Below are 17,510 nucleotides of genomic sequence, written 5' to 3'. Positions count from 1 at the left end.
TGTAAGCGGTTTTCCCGTCCCAACTTGGAACTTGGGGTGTGCCTTCCCTTGCTCGCTGGAGGGGTGACTTACCTGGACAGTGCGACCCATAAGATCACACCCGAGACACCCCCATTGGTTGACACATGCATTGAGACTTCTCTCCTTTTTGCAACGAGTTGTGCGGAAATAACGAGGGGGCGCGCGCGCAAGGGGAAAGAGAGGGAAAAAAAAAAAAAATCAAAAAAAGAGAGCGAGAGGGGAAGAGAGGACAGCGTGGTCATTTCCTTGATTTCTGACATCCGTTCACTCCTGGGGCGTGTGCTCGGCCTCGTCAGCGAGCCGACTGCGATGGTTTTTGGACGGTTCTGCCAGCGAAAAAACCGCGAGAAAAACGCAGACACTTGGTAGCATCCAGATATCATGATATCCATCTGAGGCTCTCAGCAATTCGATGCATGTTGTCAAGACAAGCGCAAGCGCGAAGGGGCGGGGTGGAAGTCTTGGCAAACGATGGAAATCGAGAATGCCAAGACTTCAGGACCCAGGAAGCTCTTTGCCTTCTGGTGTACACCCACGCACCCCCCGCTCTTGGGCTGACGCGTTTCGGTGGGAGCGACAGGTGGACTTGCTGCTTGGCTCAAAGACCCCCGACCGCCGGCGACAGATGCGGTGTGTGGTTCCCTAGAGGTCCTCCACACACTCCCTTCCTTCTGTGTACCACCCCCGTCCAAGCACCCAAGCGTCCCCCCCTTCCCACACCCCCTCCAACAGCGACCAGGGGACTCGGCTCTCTTCCCAGTCACGCCAATCTGAGAGCTGCACTCTGGCGAAAAGAGAAAATTTGTCGTCGAAATACACCACAGACGCGTCCCTAATGACGGATGCCAAGCCTTCAGAACTTCGTCGTTCCCTCAGCCCTGGGCCCTGTTCGGTCTGTAGGGCGGCACGCGGCCCATTTGACAACGTCCCGTCCACTATGCGACGGTAATCCACAAACCAACGACCGTGTCGAATATTCCATGCGTCTTCGATCCCACCGCTCTGCATTCGTAGGAGAGGGTGGGTAGGGAAGGGGGGAGGTGGACAGAACTATACTGCACCAGAGGCCCAAGGTCACTCACTCTGGGGGAGAGCGAGGAGCGAGGCGGGTCAAAGGAAAGAGAGAGAAAATTAGGCCGTGTTTGGGGGTAAAAGTCACTTGCGCTACAGCCTGCTTGCTTCATGACAATGCAAGGCCAAGCGGCCACCCACAGCGAATGGACGCAGTCGCCGTCGGCGTCCTTGTCTTTTATTGGCTCTTGGCTCCCTATCACCTGGTCTTCTGGCCCTCGGCCCGCGCCTCTAACAAAGGATGCGATGAGCTCTCGACCCGATTCCAATCTTGGGGGCGACTACTACGGCGCACGCAGGAAGATGCAGTTACGAGCATTTGACTACAGACGGAAAGGCAATCGCAGATTGATGGCGTCGTCGGATTGCTTGTGACAAGACTGGAAGCTATTGGTATCAGATGGCCCGAACGCCGAAAGCTCCATTCCGAGGGTTCAGGCTCTTTACCAGCAACCCAGACCGTTTGAAGCAGCAAGCTCTGTCCTTACACTTTGGAAACTGGGCCTGTGCTAGCCGTCCCTCAACACGAGCGATCTCAAACCGTCACCTCACCTTCTCTGAATTTTCTTACTTTTCATCCTTTTCCTTTGGCCCTTGCGTTAGGCTGATCACAGCCACAAATAACAAAGGGTCCCTGGCCGAGCGCCGGACGAGCCCCCCCTCCCCTGGACGCTTCTTCGATTCAATTGCATACCGCTTATTCTGTTGGTGGAGGGTCCAGGTTCCCTTCCCTCCCGACTTCTAAGTTCAATAAGTCAGCGTTGACTGAGAGTCGCCCACCCCATCGCGCCGACCCCGGCGTTGAGGCAATTGTTGGAGCGACCAGGGCAGGCCGCAAAAGACAAAGCGTCCTTGTTGACGGATACTACGTGTACACTACCTGTGTAAGCGACGCGGGAAATCTCCCTTCCTGTCTGCTGCCCACCCAGTAGCCCGAGGCACCACAGTGGTCGTTGGTGGGATCGTGGTGGGAGGTTGGACGCGATGGATCTGCCGGACGACGACGCGGCCGGGCGGAATGGTTCAGTCAGTGGCGGTCTGCTGTGGTGTGTTGTGCTGTGGCGGGTACGCAGGTTCGAGCCAACGGTTGGCCTCAAAGCAAGATTCCGCAGACATTTGAAATACACAAAGGGTAAAGAGGCATACGTACCCCCGGTTCTACCCTGCATGCGCGCCGCCTGTTTTCCTTCTGTTCCCTTCGCCAATCCACAAGACTGACGGCAGCACCAAGACGGGTACCAAGTGAACCAACCACGTCGGAGCTTCAGGCATGGCCTTGCACATCGCGACTGACTGACATGTACAGGTCGATTCCATGCATTAGCATCCGTTCCACGAGTGGAAACGGCCCATGTCCGCGTCCACGCCCCCATCAGCGTTGCTTCGCGTCACCGGCTACATAGTAGTGTACGAGTCAAAAGACGGGCTTGCATTCCTATGCCGAGAAATCCCCGCTTTTGCTCTCCTCTCCCTTTATCCCAACTCTTCATCCTCTTTTGAGTCAAACCCGCTTGCCTAGCAAGGGGGGAGGGGCCTACCCGATGCTGCTTGTTGCTCGCTCGACTCACTCCCCGTGGCCCTCCCGCGCCGCCGCAATTTTGCACGTATCCTATCACCATTAGGTGGGCTATTTTAACCCCCCCAACTGTGCATCGCAAGTCTACTGCTTGTAACGGGCATCACCACACACATACCAGCATGTGCCCTGCCTCGGACACTTGTCCCTGTCGGCACCGATAGACTGTCTTCGCTATGCGGGGGGAAGGTTGTCTCGTCACACAGACGAGATGCCGCGCTCCTCACGCCAGTCAGCCAGGCCTCCTTTTTCGCCCGTTTGCAAAGGAACCTTCCGCTTCTAATAATTGCACACACGGCACCAGAAGACGACTAGCCTACTCGGACATGACCCTGCCTAGCTCGAGCTGGCCAAAGATAGAAGAAGCTCCAGCCAACTACCTGGGTACATCAGGGCGGCCCACCAGAACGAAAGCCTTTGACACGGAAACAAGCATTCTCCTTCGACTCCGACGGCCAAGACCCTGGTTGCTCGTGCTGTTGGGATACTCCCTCCTGGACAGAGTCAAATGTCAATGTGCAGGCGTCAGGTCGTGCATCCTGAGCTTTTTCTTCGTCCGTTTTTGTTTTGTCTTGGCTTTCCGCGCAGTTCCAGTACGCACCCTCGACACGGCACCCTCGTTCCTCCCACTCCTCCCAGCGGAAAACATGCTATGTACATGTGTGTGTACCATAACCTACCTGCACCTACCTCACAACGCCCAACGCAGCCATTCTCTCGCTTACTCACTGAGCCATCGATACTTACTCACGGCCGCGATGCCTTCGGTTCAAGTGAGATAAGCTCACTCGTCTTCTCCGCCCTGTTACTCACACGCCTCGCCGCGCACCCGACGATTCTGCGCATCTACAGTTTTCGCCGCCATCTATACTGCTAGAGACTAATGACTGCTGCTCATTGCTGAGGCGGGCGCATCAACCGAGCTTCCGTCCGTGACCCGTCCCCCCCCCGCAAGTACGATGTACGCCCCCTCCCTCCTTTGGCGGGCCCTTTTCTTGGTCCACCACGTCTCTCGCGCTCTTCCACCCCATTCCCAGTCTCAAAAGTCTTGTCCCTCTCTTGGCTCCGCCCATCCCCAAGGGAAGCACGAGCGCTACGACATATGCATATGGCATTCGGCCGCTCTGAGAATTATGCTCTCTTGCTGACTTGCGTCTCTGCTCGCCTTGCTCTTGGAGGCCATCTCTCTCGCTCTATTGCTTGCTCTGTACTATGAAAGTGGGCTACTGATCTTGCCTTATGGCCCGCCCCTGCTACTCTTTTGGCCCTCGCTCTCCCTCTCCACTACTCGTACCAATCTCTATCGCCTTTCTCGTCCTAGCTTCCCCATCTCCTCTGCGACGGTTTCGTATTGTCCCTACCCGCCGCGCTACCTGCTGCTGGTGACATTGCCGGTACACACACGCCCCTCCTTTTACGCGCTACCACGTAGTATAGGTAGAGAACGAGCACCAGCAGCATCCAGCAGTAACATAGGCAGCAGCAGCAGCAGCAGCAGCAGCAGCAGCAGCACCACCACCACCACCACTTGTATCATCATCAGGGGAGGGTGCTCTGCCCGCTGTTCGCCAGATCCTAGCCTACTCGCCCCCCCCTCCCCTCCCCTCCCCTCCCCGTGTGTTAAATACGTACTGAGGTATATGCACTATTTGACCACGCTACCGGGACCGCACCGTGCGAGGCCGCATTCCCCATACCCTCGAGTCGCGTACTCTGCCTGTCTCATCCACCCCCGGCCGAGACGCTACCTGCCCGCTACGTAATCCATCTCGCGCGCTCAGCTTTGCGCGAGACTTACACCTGCCCTGCACCGCACCGCACCGTACCCTGCTCGGCCTTAAACAAGGGCCTTCCACACCCCCAGCTGCTGCTGCCCAGACGAGGCCCAGCAACAAGGCAAAAGATCCCCCGGCTCCTCCTCTTGTCCTCCCGTTTTGTTTAAACTTATCTTCCTCCTATCCCCCACGAAGTCTTGGCATCCGTTTCGTTCTTTTCATGTTCAAGAGTTGCTCAGTCCGAAAAGCCGTTCCTAGCTGCCGGGTTGGCTAATCGGACAACGACCCTTGACTGTCAACTATGCAAAGCACTCATCCTCCCTAACTGCACTTACACCGAGAACCGGTTGCTTGACCACCAACCAGCCACGCTCACCTCTGCCACCATCTTTACCACCCACTACTCACTCGCCCTCCCGTTCTCTCACACTTTCCTTCCGTTCCGGCGGCGCGAATGAGTCCTCCATCTCGGCCTGCCAAGGCTGACCACTCACCCCCGGACTCTAATATGTCGGACAATGAGTCTGCAGCGCCCTCCGCCAACGGCTGGCCTGTCAAGGAACCGCCCTCGCCGAGTGGCAGCGTGCACTCGGGCTCTGAAATGGACGAGAAGCCCGGCGAGCCTGGCAGCGTCCCCGTGCAGAAGCGTCGTCGTGTCACCAGAGCTTGCGACGAGTGCAGACGCAAGAAAATCAAATGTGACGGCAAACAGCCGTGCACGCACTGCTCCGTCTACAGTTACGGTTGGTTCCTCCACGCCCGCGAGGCATCCAGATAGATTGACTTTGTCTAGAATGCACATATGACAAGCCCTCAAACAGGCGGAGGAACCCGGCTCCTCAGTACATTGAGGCCTTGGAGAGCCGTCTGCAGCGCGCCGAGACCCTTCTGCGCAAGTTCGTCCCGGACGTAGACCTGGCTGATCCCACATTGGATCCCGCCGTCCAGCAAGAGTTCCGCAACAGGGAGCACGCCAGGGTACAGGCCACCAAGCTGAGGCACGACCCCTACGTCAGCGCCGAGAAGGAGGACGCTCACCTGTTGTCCATGATCGAGTCCATCGGCCAGCTGGACCTGGACGACAAGGGCGGCTGGGACTTCCACGGCGTGTCGTCCGGCGCCGTCTTTCTGCGGCGGATGAAGGAGCACTTCAGGGGCATGATGGGCCCGGAAACCAAAGTGCCGTTTCTGCCACGGTCAGAAAGACCGGCTGGTCTCATCAACCTCGACTCTTCAGCATCGGCCGCCAGTTCGCCCTTTGACTCGGCCATGTCCACCGCCCCCGAGCTCCCCCCGAAGGAAGTGGCCAGGAGGCTCTGTCACCTCTCGCTCAACTGCGCAACGTGCCTGATTCGTATAGTCCACGTTCCGTCCTTTTACCAAATGTTTGACCAGATATACCAAAAGCCCTACGAGGATTATTCAAAGGAGGAGCACAACTTCCTGGGCCTACTCTACGCCGTCATGGCCCTTGGTTGCATGTACAGAAACCTGGACGCAACCGCTCCTCCTGTGGCCTACAAAGAGTCGCTCGACGAAGGGTACGCGTTGGGAGCCCTCCTCGCGCTCAGGCCTCACGCTAACATATCGCAGAATGAAGTACTACGATAACGCCAGGCGGGTCTTGCAGGACATTACCGAATGCCGGGATCTAATCTCCCTCCAGGCACTGCTCTTTATGATTCTTTTCCTGCAAGCCACCTCGAACCTGAGCGGATGCTACGCGTTTGTGGGAATCGCACTGCGGTCAGCCCTGCGCATCGGCCTGCACAGGTACCTGAAGCACGAGAAGATTTCCATCATCGAGCAGGAGGTCAGGAAGCGGGTGTTCTGGGTCATCCGGCAGATGGACATTTACGTTTCGGCCATGCTCGGTTTCCCGCTGATGCTCAACGCCGAGGACATTGATCAGCCGTACCCCAGCGAGATTGACGACGAGTACATTACAAACGAGGGCATCCTGACCCCTCCTCCTGGATCCTTCTCCTTCTTCGAGGCGTTCAACGCACACACCCGCTTGATGGAGATCTTGGCCAAGATCCTGAAGTTAGTCTATCCCTTGAAGGGGCTCGGCCAGAGTGTCATGAAGGGGGACAAGCCGGGTGCGACCTACCTGATCAGCTACTCCAGCATCAAGCAGATCGAGGCAGAGCTGCAGGAGTGGTATGAGGTTCTGCCCGCGCAGTGGCGGCCCAGACCTGATGGACCCGTTGAGGTGATTCGGTAAGTATTCCTGAGTATGGGGTTTCTTGATATTTCGAGGACACTGCTTCATCCGCCCCCAGCCTGACCAAGCTGACTGGGAGGGAAAACAGCGTCCGCCACCTGCTGAGGTTCGCCTACGCCCACGTACAACTTGTTCTCTACCGCCCGTTTCTGCACTACGTTTCTCCCCGCCTCGGCACAGGGAAGAATATCGACGAGCATTCCTACGCGTGCGCGGCGGCTTGTATCAGCGTCTCGCGGAACATTGTCCACATTGGCATTGAGATCCGCAAGCAAAACGTGCTGGCGGGGCCGTACTGGTTCATGCTCTTCACCGAGTTCTTTGCCATCTTATCTCTCGTGTTCTACTCGATAGAGAACCCGGAAAAGATCGGTTCCGCCGAAGTATTGGAGGATGCCATGGCGGGCAGAGACATGGTTGCCAAACTACGGTCCAAGAGTCAAGCCGCCGACAGGGTTACAGATGCCCTCAACGTAAGTCACTGCCCCAAGCGGCGGCGTCTTGGCACAAGGTATACTGATGTACGCAGGTCTTGTTCGAACAGTTGCCCGAGAGGCTCCGGGAAGCCAAGTCTCGACCAATCCCTACCAAGAAGCGATCAGCACCTGGGCAAAAGGCCAGCTCCGTACCCATCCACGGACACCCGGCCCTGCAGCCGGGCATGGGGCAACGCCGATCCGAAGAACTAAGCCGGTCGCCCAGTGCAGTCATGGCCAGCGGACGGATGTCTCAGCCGTCACTCCGCGGCTCGTTTGACGGCGTCCCCGTCTCAGAAGCAGGGTTTCATGACCCGTCCATCGCAGGCAACATCCAGGACCTGCTAGGCATGGACATGTCTTCGCGGGCGACTCCCGACTCGGTCAGCACGTCTGCGAGCTCGAACCGGCCGCCGCAGGGCTTCCCGCCGCCGCACAACATGAACCACATCAACAAGCTCGACTCGCTCATGTTCCCGTCAGAGGACCCCTTCGCCTACCCGAACCAACCCATGATGGAGCTGGGCTTCCAAAAGGGGCTGGGGTCGAACAACGTCAGCGGCCCGCAGGATGCATCCACGTTCATGATGCCCAGCGCATTCGACGATATCGACACTCAGCTTCTTGGCCAGTCGCCCGCGTACTTCTTGCAAGGACAGGGCCAGCAGCAGCGGCCGCAGCAGCAGCATCATCAACCCGGTTACGATCTTTCAAGCATATACCAGCCCTCCGGGTACCAGGGCATGCCGGACGCGGCAAGACTGGACCACGCACGCCGAGTGTACATGCAGCAGCAGCGGACTGGAGATATTGACCGGATGCTTGCCGAGACGGGCTACCAAAGCAACTGGGCGGGAATGCTCGCCAGAAACGGATTTCAGGGCCTTTAGACATATTTCGCTTCAAGTGATACCCAGCATTTATTTAGAACCCTGCAAGCTCAGGGTGCGATCTACTTTGGAAAAGGGGGTTCAAGAGAAAAGGGACAAGGCGGTCGGTCGGTCGGGCCGGATTTAGGTGTTCCGGTCGTCACTCTGATGGGGATTCTTCAAGTGTACACAAATTTATCTGGCATCGTGGCTCGGCGGGGGACACATGCATACTCTGTATTTACTTTAGTTGTCATGGCAGCTAGCATAGTGGACAATTGGGTACAATTGGATATGAGATTCACCTACTCCGTAGTGTATCCGTAGATGCGCTGCAGACACGGGGGTGTGACGGTGTGAGGTTGGGATCAATGAAGGGCGCAGACAAAAGTGCTCCAGGGGGGATCTTTGTCACGACACCCACTTGCAACACAAACGGCCCCAAGGGTGCAGCCGCCGTCGAATGGAGTGCAGGTCGCAGCGCATTGCAGCGGCGTATAGGACCGAAGGGGTAGGGAAGGATGGTTGGTATCCGTATGGTATAGCGCGATGAACTGGCTGTGGGGCCAAGCTCTTCCAAGGTGCGAAGGACGGTGTATACTATGGTATCGGGCCAAAGTTTAACCCCCTCGTCAGGTAAAATGTGGCCGTGCTTTTTTTTGATTATTTCAGCGACGGTACTTTGAGGTTCTTGTACACATCTATCATAATTCTGGCCAGTGAGAGTCTCTCATACGTGGGTCACAACTCCACACTACCTGTTATGGAGTTTAAAGTTATCCGTACCCATCATACCATAGTAATAGGTAGGTAGGTACGTGTGTATCCGTACATGGTATGTATACCTGCGCAGTGTTGGGGAGGAGCAGGGGGAATAGACCCCGTATGTGAACGAACGATGGGGCTGGTGCGACAAGGCAGGTATGTCGCCGATGCCATTGGTAGTCGTTTCGTATTTTCCCTTCACGATTGGATTCCTGGCTTGGAGCGTACTCGGTAATAGTATGTATGTATGGCTGGCTACCTATCTCGGGAATTGTGCAATGACCCGACCATCACCGCCGGCGTACCGTGTAGCTCCGCCGGTGACACAGTAGACGGGCGGTACCCAGACCGTTGCAGTTGAGCAATGATGGGAGACCATGTCCGGGGCTGAGGGAGCGGTGGGGTTATTGAGAGCAACAAACCCACACCAAATGAGGCCCTGAGCGCGAGTTGGTTGGACCTCGGCCTGATTCTTTCGGTCTTGTTCGTTCTCGATAGACTGTACTCCGACTCGCAAGGACGAGATGGAGTGTGGGAGGCTCCTCAGCGTCCCCACATTGAAGGCAACACCAAGAACGGCAGGGGTTGATGGGGGTATCTCCGCTAAATCCTTATCGGAGCACTCGGGTGACAAAAAAGAAGGGACACTTTTTCCACCTCCACGCCTAAAAAGTGTCCCTTCTTTTTTGTCACCCGAGTGCGGAGCCACGTTGCGGGTCCCACCTCCCCCTATAGGAACTTGCACCCGCCGCTTCGGCACCGAGCAAAGCCCCGGCTTTCTTTAGGCGCCGCATGCCAGGACGAAGCCATCTCCGCGGCGATGACCTTGACGGAAGAAGCACTACCTATTACGACGCAGGTAGATAGGGTACCGCCGCTACAGCCTACGACCGGTACTTTCGGAGGCACCGAAGAAGCGGAGCCTTGCGCTAGGCCGGCCACCAACAAACGCACGCACGACTGGAGCCCATCAGAGAACGCCAACCGGACGTCATCCTCAGCGCATTCCGCCCCTCCTCACTCACACACACACACACACACACACACACACACCTCTCCCGCCGCCCTCCACCGTCCCGGCTCTCGCACTCTCCAACCAAACAAACACTCGTGCGTGTACACGCTAAATCCGTAACCTTCCGGCATTCGAGATATCGTGCGGCGGTCCTTGTCCGAAAAGCCTTGGCCTGCTCACCAAACCCGCCACGCCACGCAAGCGTCATCCCAGCCGCATTGTCTTCCCCATTGAATTCGTACCTGTCAGCAGCAGACGGACGGCCTTGTTGCAGGATATCCACCCAGGACTCTTGATACAGAACTGTCCGAGACCAACGTCACCCAACATTGACCGGTCCGGAGAACGCCGCTCCGGGAACCGTGTGACACCATGGAGACTGTTGTTGATCACCATGTCATCGAGGTGGACGAATTTGATGCGCTGTAGGTAGACATCGTTGCGCGACTCTTCGCGGGGGGGGGGCCTAACCTCGTGACATTGGCACGAACACGGTGCCGTCCCCCCTCCGGCTCCGCATCCTTCACTAACGTGTCTGCGCCGCAAGGTTCATCGAGGTGAAGACGGAGGCCGCGCCAGTTGAGTCGGTAGTGTCGGTCGCGCCGATCCCGGCCAGATTTCCCGGTACGCATCCGCGCTGTTCTGTAACTGTTGCCTTGATGTAGCTCGATGATGTGACGCTGGCGCTCTCTGTGTGATGCTGCTGATGATGGAGTGTGCTGACTTGACAAGCCAAACTCCACGCCCGCAAGATCGCCGCGGAGCTCAACGCCAGCGATGGTCTCGTCTTCCTGCCCGGCGAGCCGAGCCGCAGCTACGAGGACTCGGATATGGGACCGGCCTTTAGGCAACGGCGATAGTACGTCCCGAGCCCGCCGGCTACTAGCCAGCCACCCGACGACCACTGACGTGCAAACAGCTTCTACTACCTGAGCGGCGCCAACTTCGCCGACTGCGCCGTGACCTACGAGCTCGCCTCGGACCGCCTCATTCTTTGGGTCCCCTACGTCGAGCCGCGTCAGGTGCTCTGGTTCGGCTCGACGCCCGGCATCTCCGAGTGCCTGAAGCAGTTCGACGTCGACGACGTGCGCTACACGACCCAGCTGAACAAGTTCCTGTACCGCCACCTTACGCCCGGCTCGACGCTGTACGTCATCCACGCCGACCAGGTGCCGCTGCACGGCGACTTCTTGCAGTCCGCCGCCGAGGTGCGCATCGACGTGACGTCGCTGCAGCCCGCCATGGACCAGGCGCGCGTCGTCAAGACGGACTACGAGGTCGCCATGATCCGCAAGGCCGCGGCCGTCTCGGCGCTGGCGCACCGGCGGGTCGCCGAGAAGCTCCTGAGGCTAGAGAACGAGAGCGAGATCGAGGCTGTCTACCAGGCGTGGTGCACGACCTCCGGCGCGAGAGAGCAGGCGTACGCCATCATTGCCGGCAGCGGCAAGAACGCGAGCACGTTGCACTACGACGCCAACAACGAGCCGCTCGAGGGGAGAGAGGTCGTCGTTTTCGACGCCGGCTGCGAGTGGCACTGCTACGCGAGCGACATCACCCGTACCCTGCCCATCTCGGGCAAGTTTTCGGCCGAGGCCAAGGCGGTGTACGACGTCGTGGCCAAGATGCAGGACGAGTGCATCTCCTTCATCCGCCCGGGTACCCTGTTCTTCGACCTGCACATCCACGCGAGCAGGGTTGCGCAGCAAGGGCTTCTAAAGCTAGGCGTCCTCAAGGGCGACCCGGCCGAGGTCTGGGACGCGGGCACCGTCGCTGCCTTCTTCCCGCACGGCCTGGGACACCATGTCGGGCTCGAGGTCCACGACGTCTCGGGGCGGGAGAGGCTGCTGCTGCTGAACAACGTCATGGGCGCCCAAGGAGGGCGCGTCGGCAAGAGGGAGGTGGTCACGCCAGAGATGCTGGGCGCCATGGTGCAGGCTTCCGCGCCGGGTGCGGCGGCGGCGGCGGCCCCGCCGCCGTACAAGGGGCGGCAGTATCTGCGGAAGAACATGATTGTGACGGTTGAGCCTGGCATGTGAGTAACCCCTGCCCCCTCCCACTTTCTCTTCCCTTTGTCGGTTCCTTTCGACATCTCAAACGCCCCAGTGGTGCAGGGTGGGAGTTAAGTCCGCGGCCCACACGGCTAACGCATCGACAGCTACTTCTGTCGGGAGTACATCGAGGGCTACTTCCTCAGCAACCCCAGGCACGCACGCTTCATCAACAAGACGGTGCTGGAGCGGTACTACCGCGTCGGCGGCGTGCGCATTGAGGACGACATCCTTGTGACGGACGACGGGTACGAGAACCTCTCAACCGGCGCACCCAAAGGGGAGGAGCTGTTGAGGGTTATCAACGGCAAGGCGTAGTCTGGCGCGCGCGGCGGGAGGGGAGGGGGGGCGTCTGTGACTTGAGCGGTGTGCATTTCCTGGGGTTGTCGGTTCGTCATGCTTGCTGGTGGGTTTGTTGTAGACGTGTGCACGTGTTCTGTATGCGATTTGCTTCTCTATATACCTTGGAGAATGAAAGCGATTTGAGCGATTGCTTCATCTGTCTTCACTGGCCTTGCCAGGCCCTCGTTGCCTCTGGCTGAGACGGGGTGTCTCGACGCAGTCATCCCTCGTGTCGAGCTGTGGGAGTGCCAAGGGCTACTGTTTCCAGACGTATTGACTTATACCAGGGCAGGATGATACGGAAGCGAGAGGCGCGCTCGCTTCCCGCCCGGTAGGGAGGACAGTATGTTGAGATGGGCCGGGTTCTACCGGGCCCAGCGCACACGCGCCCTCTCGGTGTTAAAGGTGCTACTCATCCTGGTTCAACCAGCCTTCGACGTGAACGTCAGCGGTGGACGGCCGATGGCTTTGGGCAAAAGGGACAACAATAGGCAGGCATGTCACGCGGGAGCCAAAGCGCTGAGGGGGGTGCGGGGACGGCTGCCCTCTGAAAGGGGAAGACGGGAAACCCAGAACTGGGCGAGTCTACTTTGTACTCGTCCGGCCGAGTCGAGATGCCACTTCGCTGATAGTGTGCCAGCTGTTGCGGAACCACCGCGTCTCACCGTGACATGTCACCAGAACACATACGTGACGCTGAATTTGGTTGAACTGTAAAAACATATTCGCTTCAATCATTTACTTTCACATCCACCACGTCCATCAACCATCCCTCACGGTGACGCCCGCCGCAAACTCCTCCGAATGTGCCTTTTTGCCTTTTGTCGCCCCACGCGTTTCAATCGTACAAGAGCCATATCAGCGTCAGCGTAGCCGACATCCCCCCCCTGGGCGCAGCCCAAACATCGTGGCTCCTCGAGGCTAGGTAACACGACGCGCACGTTTTATACAAGACAGCCTCCACACGCGCCGTCCTACTCAATGGGAATCCCTTGTTGTCGGCGCCCTCTACAAGTACTTCTTGGGCATCGAGTTCTTTCTCCTTTTGTACAGCAGGTACCCGACAGCGAGGACGACCTGGGACCCAACAATGACAGCGATGAGCTTGCCGTGCCCGGGGGCAGCCTTGACGATGTGGGACGACAGCGATTCATGGTGGTAGCTCATGTAGTTCTTGATGGAGTGCTCCATGTTCTTCATTTGCAGGTTCAAGTCGGTACGCATGGCGCGGACCTCGCGCTCCAGCCCGCTGATGCGACCGTCGAGGTCATTCATCTTCTCAAGCTTGCGCAGCTCCTGGCGCAGCGAGTCGAGAATCTGCGACGTCTCTTCGTGGCGGTGTTCGCTGTGCTGGCTGTATTGATGGATGGCGCGGAAGACGGTGCCGATCTGGTGGTTGATGGACTGCAGGCGGTTGTGCAGGTCGGCAAACTGCGCTCGCGACGACGTGATGGAGTCGGCGCTGGCGTCGGGGAGTTCCTCGAGGTCAACCGGGTCAGGGTTGCCACTGCGCGGGTTCTTGCTGCTCGGCTCGCCCTGGTTGGCCTTTTGCTCGTGTGCCTGCTGCTGGCCGTTGTCGCTAGAGTGCAGGTTATCGGACATGACAACCATCTTGAAGATCTCGAACGAGTCGGGGTTGTCAGCGCTCGCGGCGGTGATACCAAAGGTGTAGCCGGGAGGAATCTTGACCTTGTCGGTCTCGAAGCACAGGCGGCCGTCGATCTCGACCTTGAAGACGCGGTCGGTCTGGCGCAGCTTGATCTGGCTGGGGCGGCCGAGGTTGCGGTAGTGGTATTGGCAGTGGCCGAAGGCGAGGGCGCTGATGTCGCTTTGGGCCTTGTAGTCGGTAGAGTGGTCGTTCAAGAAGCCGCGCACCATGCCGCCGGTGCCGCCGTGGCCGTCGATGACGAGTACGAGGCCATCGAAGTGGGACGCCGTATAGGCGGAGCTCATGCCAACGTCGGTGGAGCCGCCATTGGTGAGCCAGATGTTGAGGTTCCCGCCTGCGCGCTCGGGGCCGTTGGCGCGGAAGTCGATGTCGGCGATGAAGTTGCTGTGCATCACCTTCTGGGTGCTCCAGATGGAACCGCGCTGGTTCCCGGGCGCGACCGGCGTAAGAATGATCTTGTTGGAAAGGACCTCGGGCTGGTTCGGTTGGCCCTGAAGGACAAAGTTGGGGATATGGCCGTCGTTGTTGGGCGATATGCTACGGTTGTCAGCCGGAGCTCTCAAAGGGAGGTGGGCGAGAGTCGAGCAGCTTACCTGCCCGAGTATCCAAAACTGAGCTCATTGATCAGGTACTGAGCTTGTGTCAAGCTCGCGCCGAGCAAGAAGGCGAGCATCGAGCTCAGGGAAGCTTGCGACACACGCATCGTGGCTGAATTCGAGATGGCACGGCGGCTACCTTTGGGGAGTGGGTATCAAGTGCGTTGATGAAGCCGGTGGTATTGCCCACAGGATCGACGAACTGTAAACAAGAAATAAAGAAAAAGAAGGCAAGGTCCTGCAATGCGGGCAGAATAAAAAAAAAAGGAACAAGTTGCAGACACCGTCGGGAACTAAAAAATTGCGTGGGCACGAGATGGTTGGAAACTCGCCAAGTTCGAGAATCTCCAAGCAGGGGTCGATGGAATATGTGTGTGTGTGTCTGTAAGTTGAGGACAGGTTGGCACTAAAAAAGCGTCAAGTACCACCCGCAGCTACAGCTCCTCTGCTTTGGGGCCGCTGGCCGCCCTTTCTGGAAGTTGGCTACGGCGTTGGCTTCCGAGAGCGGATCGGGGCAGTTGGAAGGAAACGGTATATCAAACAGGAACTATACAACCAGGAACGACGCAGAAGCTTCCGGGCATTGTCTTAGGCTCGCCCGTCTCGTGATGATGAAGTCCAAACACGAAGCCCGGATTCTGCTTCGCTGAGCCGTTTGCTGGAGTCCTTCACGAAACAAAGGGAACCCGAAAGCAGCCTGGAACGGCATGGCCCGAGCTGGAATTGGAAGGGGTTCTGGAGGCTCACCGCCGCGCAGTTCCTTGCATCACATACGTACCTACCTAGTGGGGGAAAAGGAAGCTTCCCAGCTCCGCTTCTTCTGTGGCTGCTCGTCTCGTGGCTTCTCCAAAAACGCCACAGGAACGAACAAGTTGAAGTGACCTTTCCTCCCGTCGCGTCTCCCGCGGCATCGGCGCTGGTTTCACCGCGATTTCTGCACGGACCCACTTCTCACAATAAAAAAAAGTCCCTAATTGTATCTAGGTACCGTAGGGTCCTGCAGCTCTGTGAGTAGGACCCCTGTTGAGAGAGAGAGAGCGAAGGTGGCCTGTGATTTTCCTTCCCGCCAGAGAGCAGCAGGCGAGCGTCCGACCGAAGCTCTCACGGCACCGCCCAGTTCAATGTGGACGTCCCCCTGATCCGAACCCGAACGCGCCACAATGGCCGAATCGTATCCGACCCTCACCCAGTGTGCGCTTGTCGCCGGCGCACTCAAAGTCCTCCTCTTCCCGGCCTAGTACGTGGACCGCCCCCCGACCCAGAAGCCACCGCAACTGACACGTCGCGCAGCAAATCCACCGACTTCGAAGTCCACCGGAACTGGCTCGCCATTACCAACAGCCTCCCCGTGTCCGACTGGTACTACGAGAAGACGTCGGAATGGACCCTCGACTACCCCCCCTTTTTCGCCTACTTCGAATGGGTTATGTCCCAGGTCGCGAGGCTTGTCGACCCGGCCATGGTCAAGGTCTACAACCTCGAATACGATAGCTGGCAGACGGTCTATTTCCAGCGGTGGACCGTCATCGTATCCGAGCTGGTCCTCGTCTACGCGCTTCAGAGGTGGGTGCCCTTTGTACGTACGCGGCGCGCGGCGGGAGGTGGGATGCTGACGGCACAGGTTCATCGACTCTGCCACGGGCGCTACGAGACGAGCTGCCCAAGCTGCCGCCATCTCCATTCTTCTGTCGCCCGGCCTCCTCATCATTGACCACATCCACTTCCAGTACAATGGAGCCATGTACGGCATCCTCATCCTGTCTCTCGTCCTTGCCAGAACCAAGTCGGGCTTGCTGGGCAGCGGATTGCTGTTCGCGGGGCTGCTGTGCATGAAGCACATCTACCTGTACTTGGCGCCCGCCTACTTCATTTTCTTGCTTCGCGCGTACTGCCTGTCGCCCAAGTCCATCTTCAGAATCCAGTTCCTCAACTGCGTCAAGCTGGGCGCCGGCATCGCGGCCATTTTCGGTGCCGCGTTTGGCCCGTTCGTGGCCATGGGCCAGATCCCCCAGATGGTCAGCCGCCTGTTCCCCTTTTCGCGTGGTCTCTGCCATGCCTACTGGGCCCCGAACATCTGGGCGCTCTACTCCTTTGCCGACCGTCTTCTCATCTACGGTAAGTCTTGGATCGCCAAAAGTGCACGGCCCAGGCTGACAACCGCCAGTTGCGCCCCGTTTCAACCTTCCCGTCAAGGCCGAGGCGATCAACAGCGTAACCAGGGGACTCGTGGGGGACACGGCATTTGCCGTCCTGCCCGAGATCAGCCCACGCACCTGCTTCGCCCTGACGCTCTTCTTCCAGGCCCTTCCCCTGGTCAAGCTGTTCTTCCAGGCGCCGCCCACCTGGGATGCCTTTATCGGAGCTGTCACCCTGTGCGGCTATGCCTCGTTTCTCTTCGGGTGGCATGTACACGAGAAGGCCATTCTGCTGGTCATCATCCCGTTCAGTCTCATCGCGCTCAAGGACCGACGCCACCTGAGCGCTTTCCGGCCCCTGGCCGTGGCTGGGCACGTCTCCCTCTTCCCTCTGTTGTTCACGCCGGCTGAATTCCCGATCAAAACGGTGTACACCGTCTTCTGGCTGATCTTGTTCCTCATGGTGTTTGACCGCTTGGCGCCGGCCTCGCGAAAAGCGAGAGTCTTCCTGCTCGACAGATTCAGTACGTTCTACGTCGCAATCAGCATCCCGCTGATTTTGTACTGCTCCTTGCTTCATCAGATCGTCTTTGGGAAGCGGTACGAGTTCCTCCCCCTCATGTTCACCAGCTCCTACTGCGCCGTGGGGGTGTTTGGCAGCTGGATAGGCTTCATGGTGGTGTATTTTACATCTTGAATCGCTCGAGCGACGACGAGCTCGCGTACATAGGTAGCCGTGACATGAATGGAAATCAAGACAATAAAAGGCCGTGCCGTCGCCGAAACTTATACGTGCAGTCTAAAAGAGGCGCTTGGTCCCGTGGGGGCCCTGGCGACGAAAACCAATCAAAAGCCGCGACTCACGTGCCTGGAGGCTGACAGCAGCAGCACGGACTCCACCGCAAGGAGGTAGTGTACCAGGAGA

The 17,510-nt window shown here is 58.3% G+C and overlaps 4 protein-coding genes across 4 annotated transcripts; 3 read left to right on the top strand and 1 right to left on the bottom strand.

Annotated features, from left to right (window-relative positions):
* Positions 1–4,951: 4,951 nt before the first annotated feature.
* GLRG_02281 (fungal specific transcription factor domain-containing protein) lies at positions 4,952–8,036 on the top strand (the record flags this gene model as incomplete). The annotated part of the gene is made up of 5 exons (XM_008092939.1): positions 4,952–5,186; positions 5,237–5,984; positions 6,037–6,666; positions 6,759–7,143; positions 7,200–8,036. 5 exons carry the CDS (start codon positions 4,952–4,954, stop codon positions 8,034–8,036), a joined length of 2,835 nt encoding a protein of 944 aa, XP_008091130.1.
* A 2,131-nt stretch (positions 8,037–10,167) lies between these two features.
* Positions 10,168–12,161, top strand: GLRG_02280 (metallopeptidase family M24; the record flags this gene model as incomplete). Its single annotated transcript, XM_008092938.1, has 5 exons — positions 10,168–10,220; positions 10,343–10,419; positions 10,528–10,654; positions 10,715–11,827; positions 11,951–12,161. The coding sequence occupies 5 exons, from the start codon at positions 10,168–10,170 to the stop codon at positions 12,159–12,161; spliced, it is 1,581 nt and encodes a 526-aa protein (XP_008091129.1).
* A 1,032-nt stretch (positions 12,162–13,193) lies between these two features.
* GLRG_02279 (legume-like lectin family protein) lies at positions 13,194–14,557 on the bottom strand (the record flags this gene model as incomplete). Its single annotated transcript, XM_008092937.1, has 2 exons — positions 13,194–14,391; positions 14,448–14,557. 2 exons carry the CDS (start codon positions 14,555–14,557, stop codon positions 13,194–13,196), a joined length of 1,308 nt encoding a protein of 435 aa, XP_008091128.1.
* A 1,053-nt stretch (positions 14,558–15,610) lies between these two features.
* On the top strand, positions 15,611–17,282 carry GLRG_02278 (ALG8 glycosyltransferase family ALG6; the record flags this gene model as incomplete). The annotated part of the gene is made up of 4 exons (XM_008092936.1): positions 15,611–15,687; positions 15,741–16,013; positions 16,072–16,565; positions 16,615–17,282. 4 exons carry the CDS (start codon positions 15,611–15,613, stop codon positions 17,280–17,282), a joined length of 1,512 nt encoding a protein of 503 aa, XP_008091127.1.
* Positions 17,283–17,510: the final 228 nt, after the last annotated feature.

The sequence above is a fragment of the Colletotrichum graminicola genome (genome assembly GCF_000149035.1).
Source record: "Colletotrichum graminicola M1.001 genomic scaffold supercont1.6, whole genome shotgun sequence".
NCBI classification, from domain to species: domain Eukaryota; kingdom Fungi; phylum Ascomycota; class Sordariomycetes; order Glomerellales; family Glomerellaceae; genus Colletotrichum; species Colletotrichum graminicola.
This window is presented reverse-complemented; position numbering and strand designations above follow the sequence as displayed.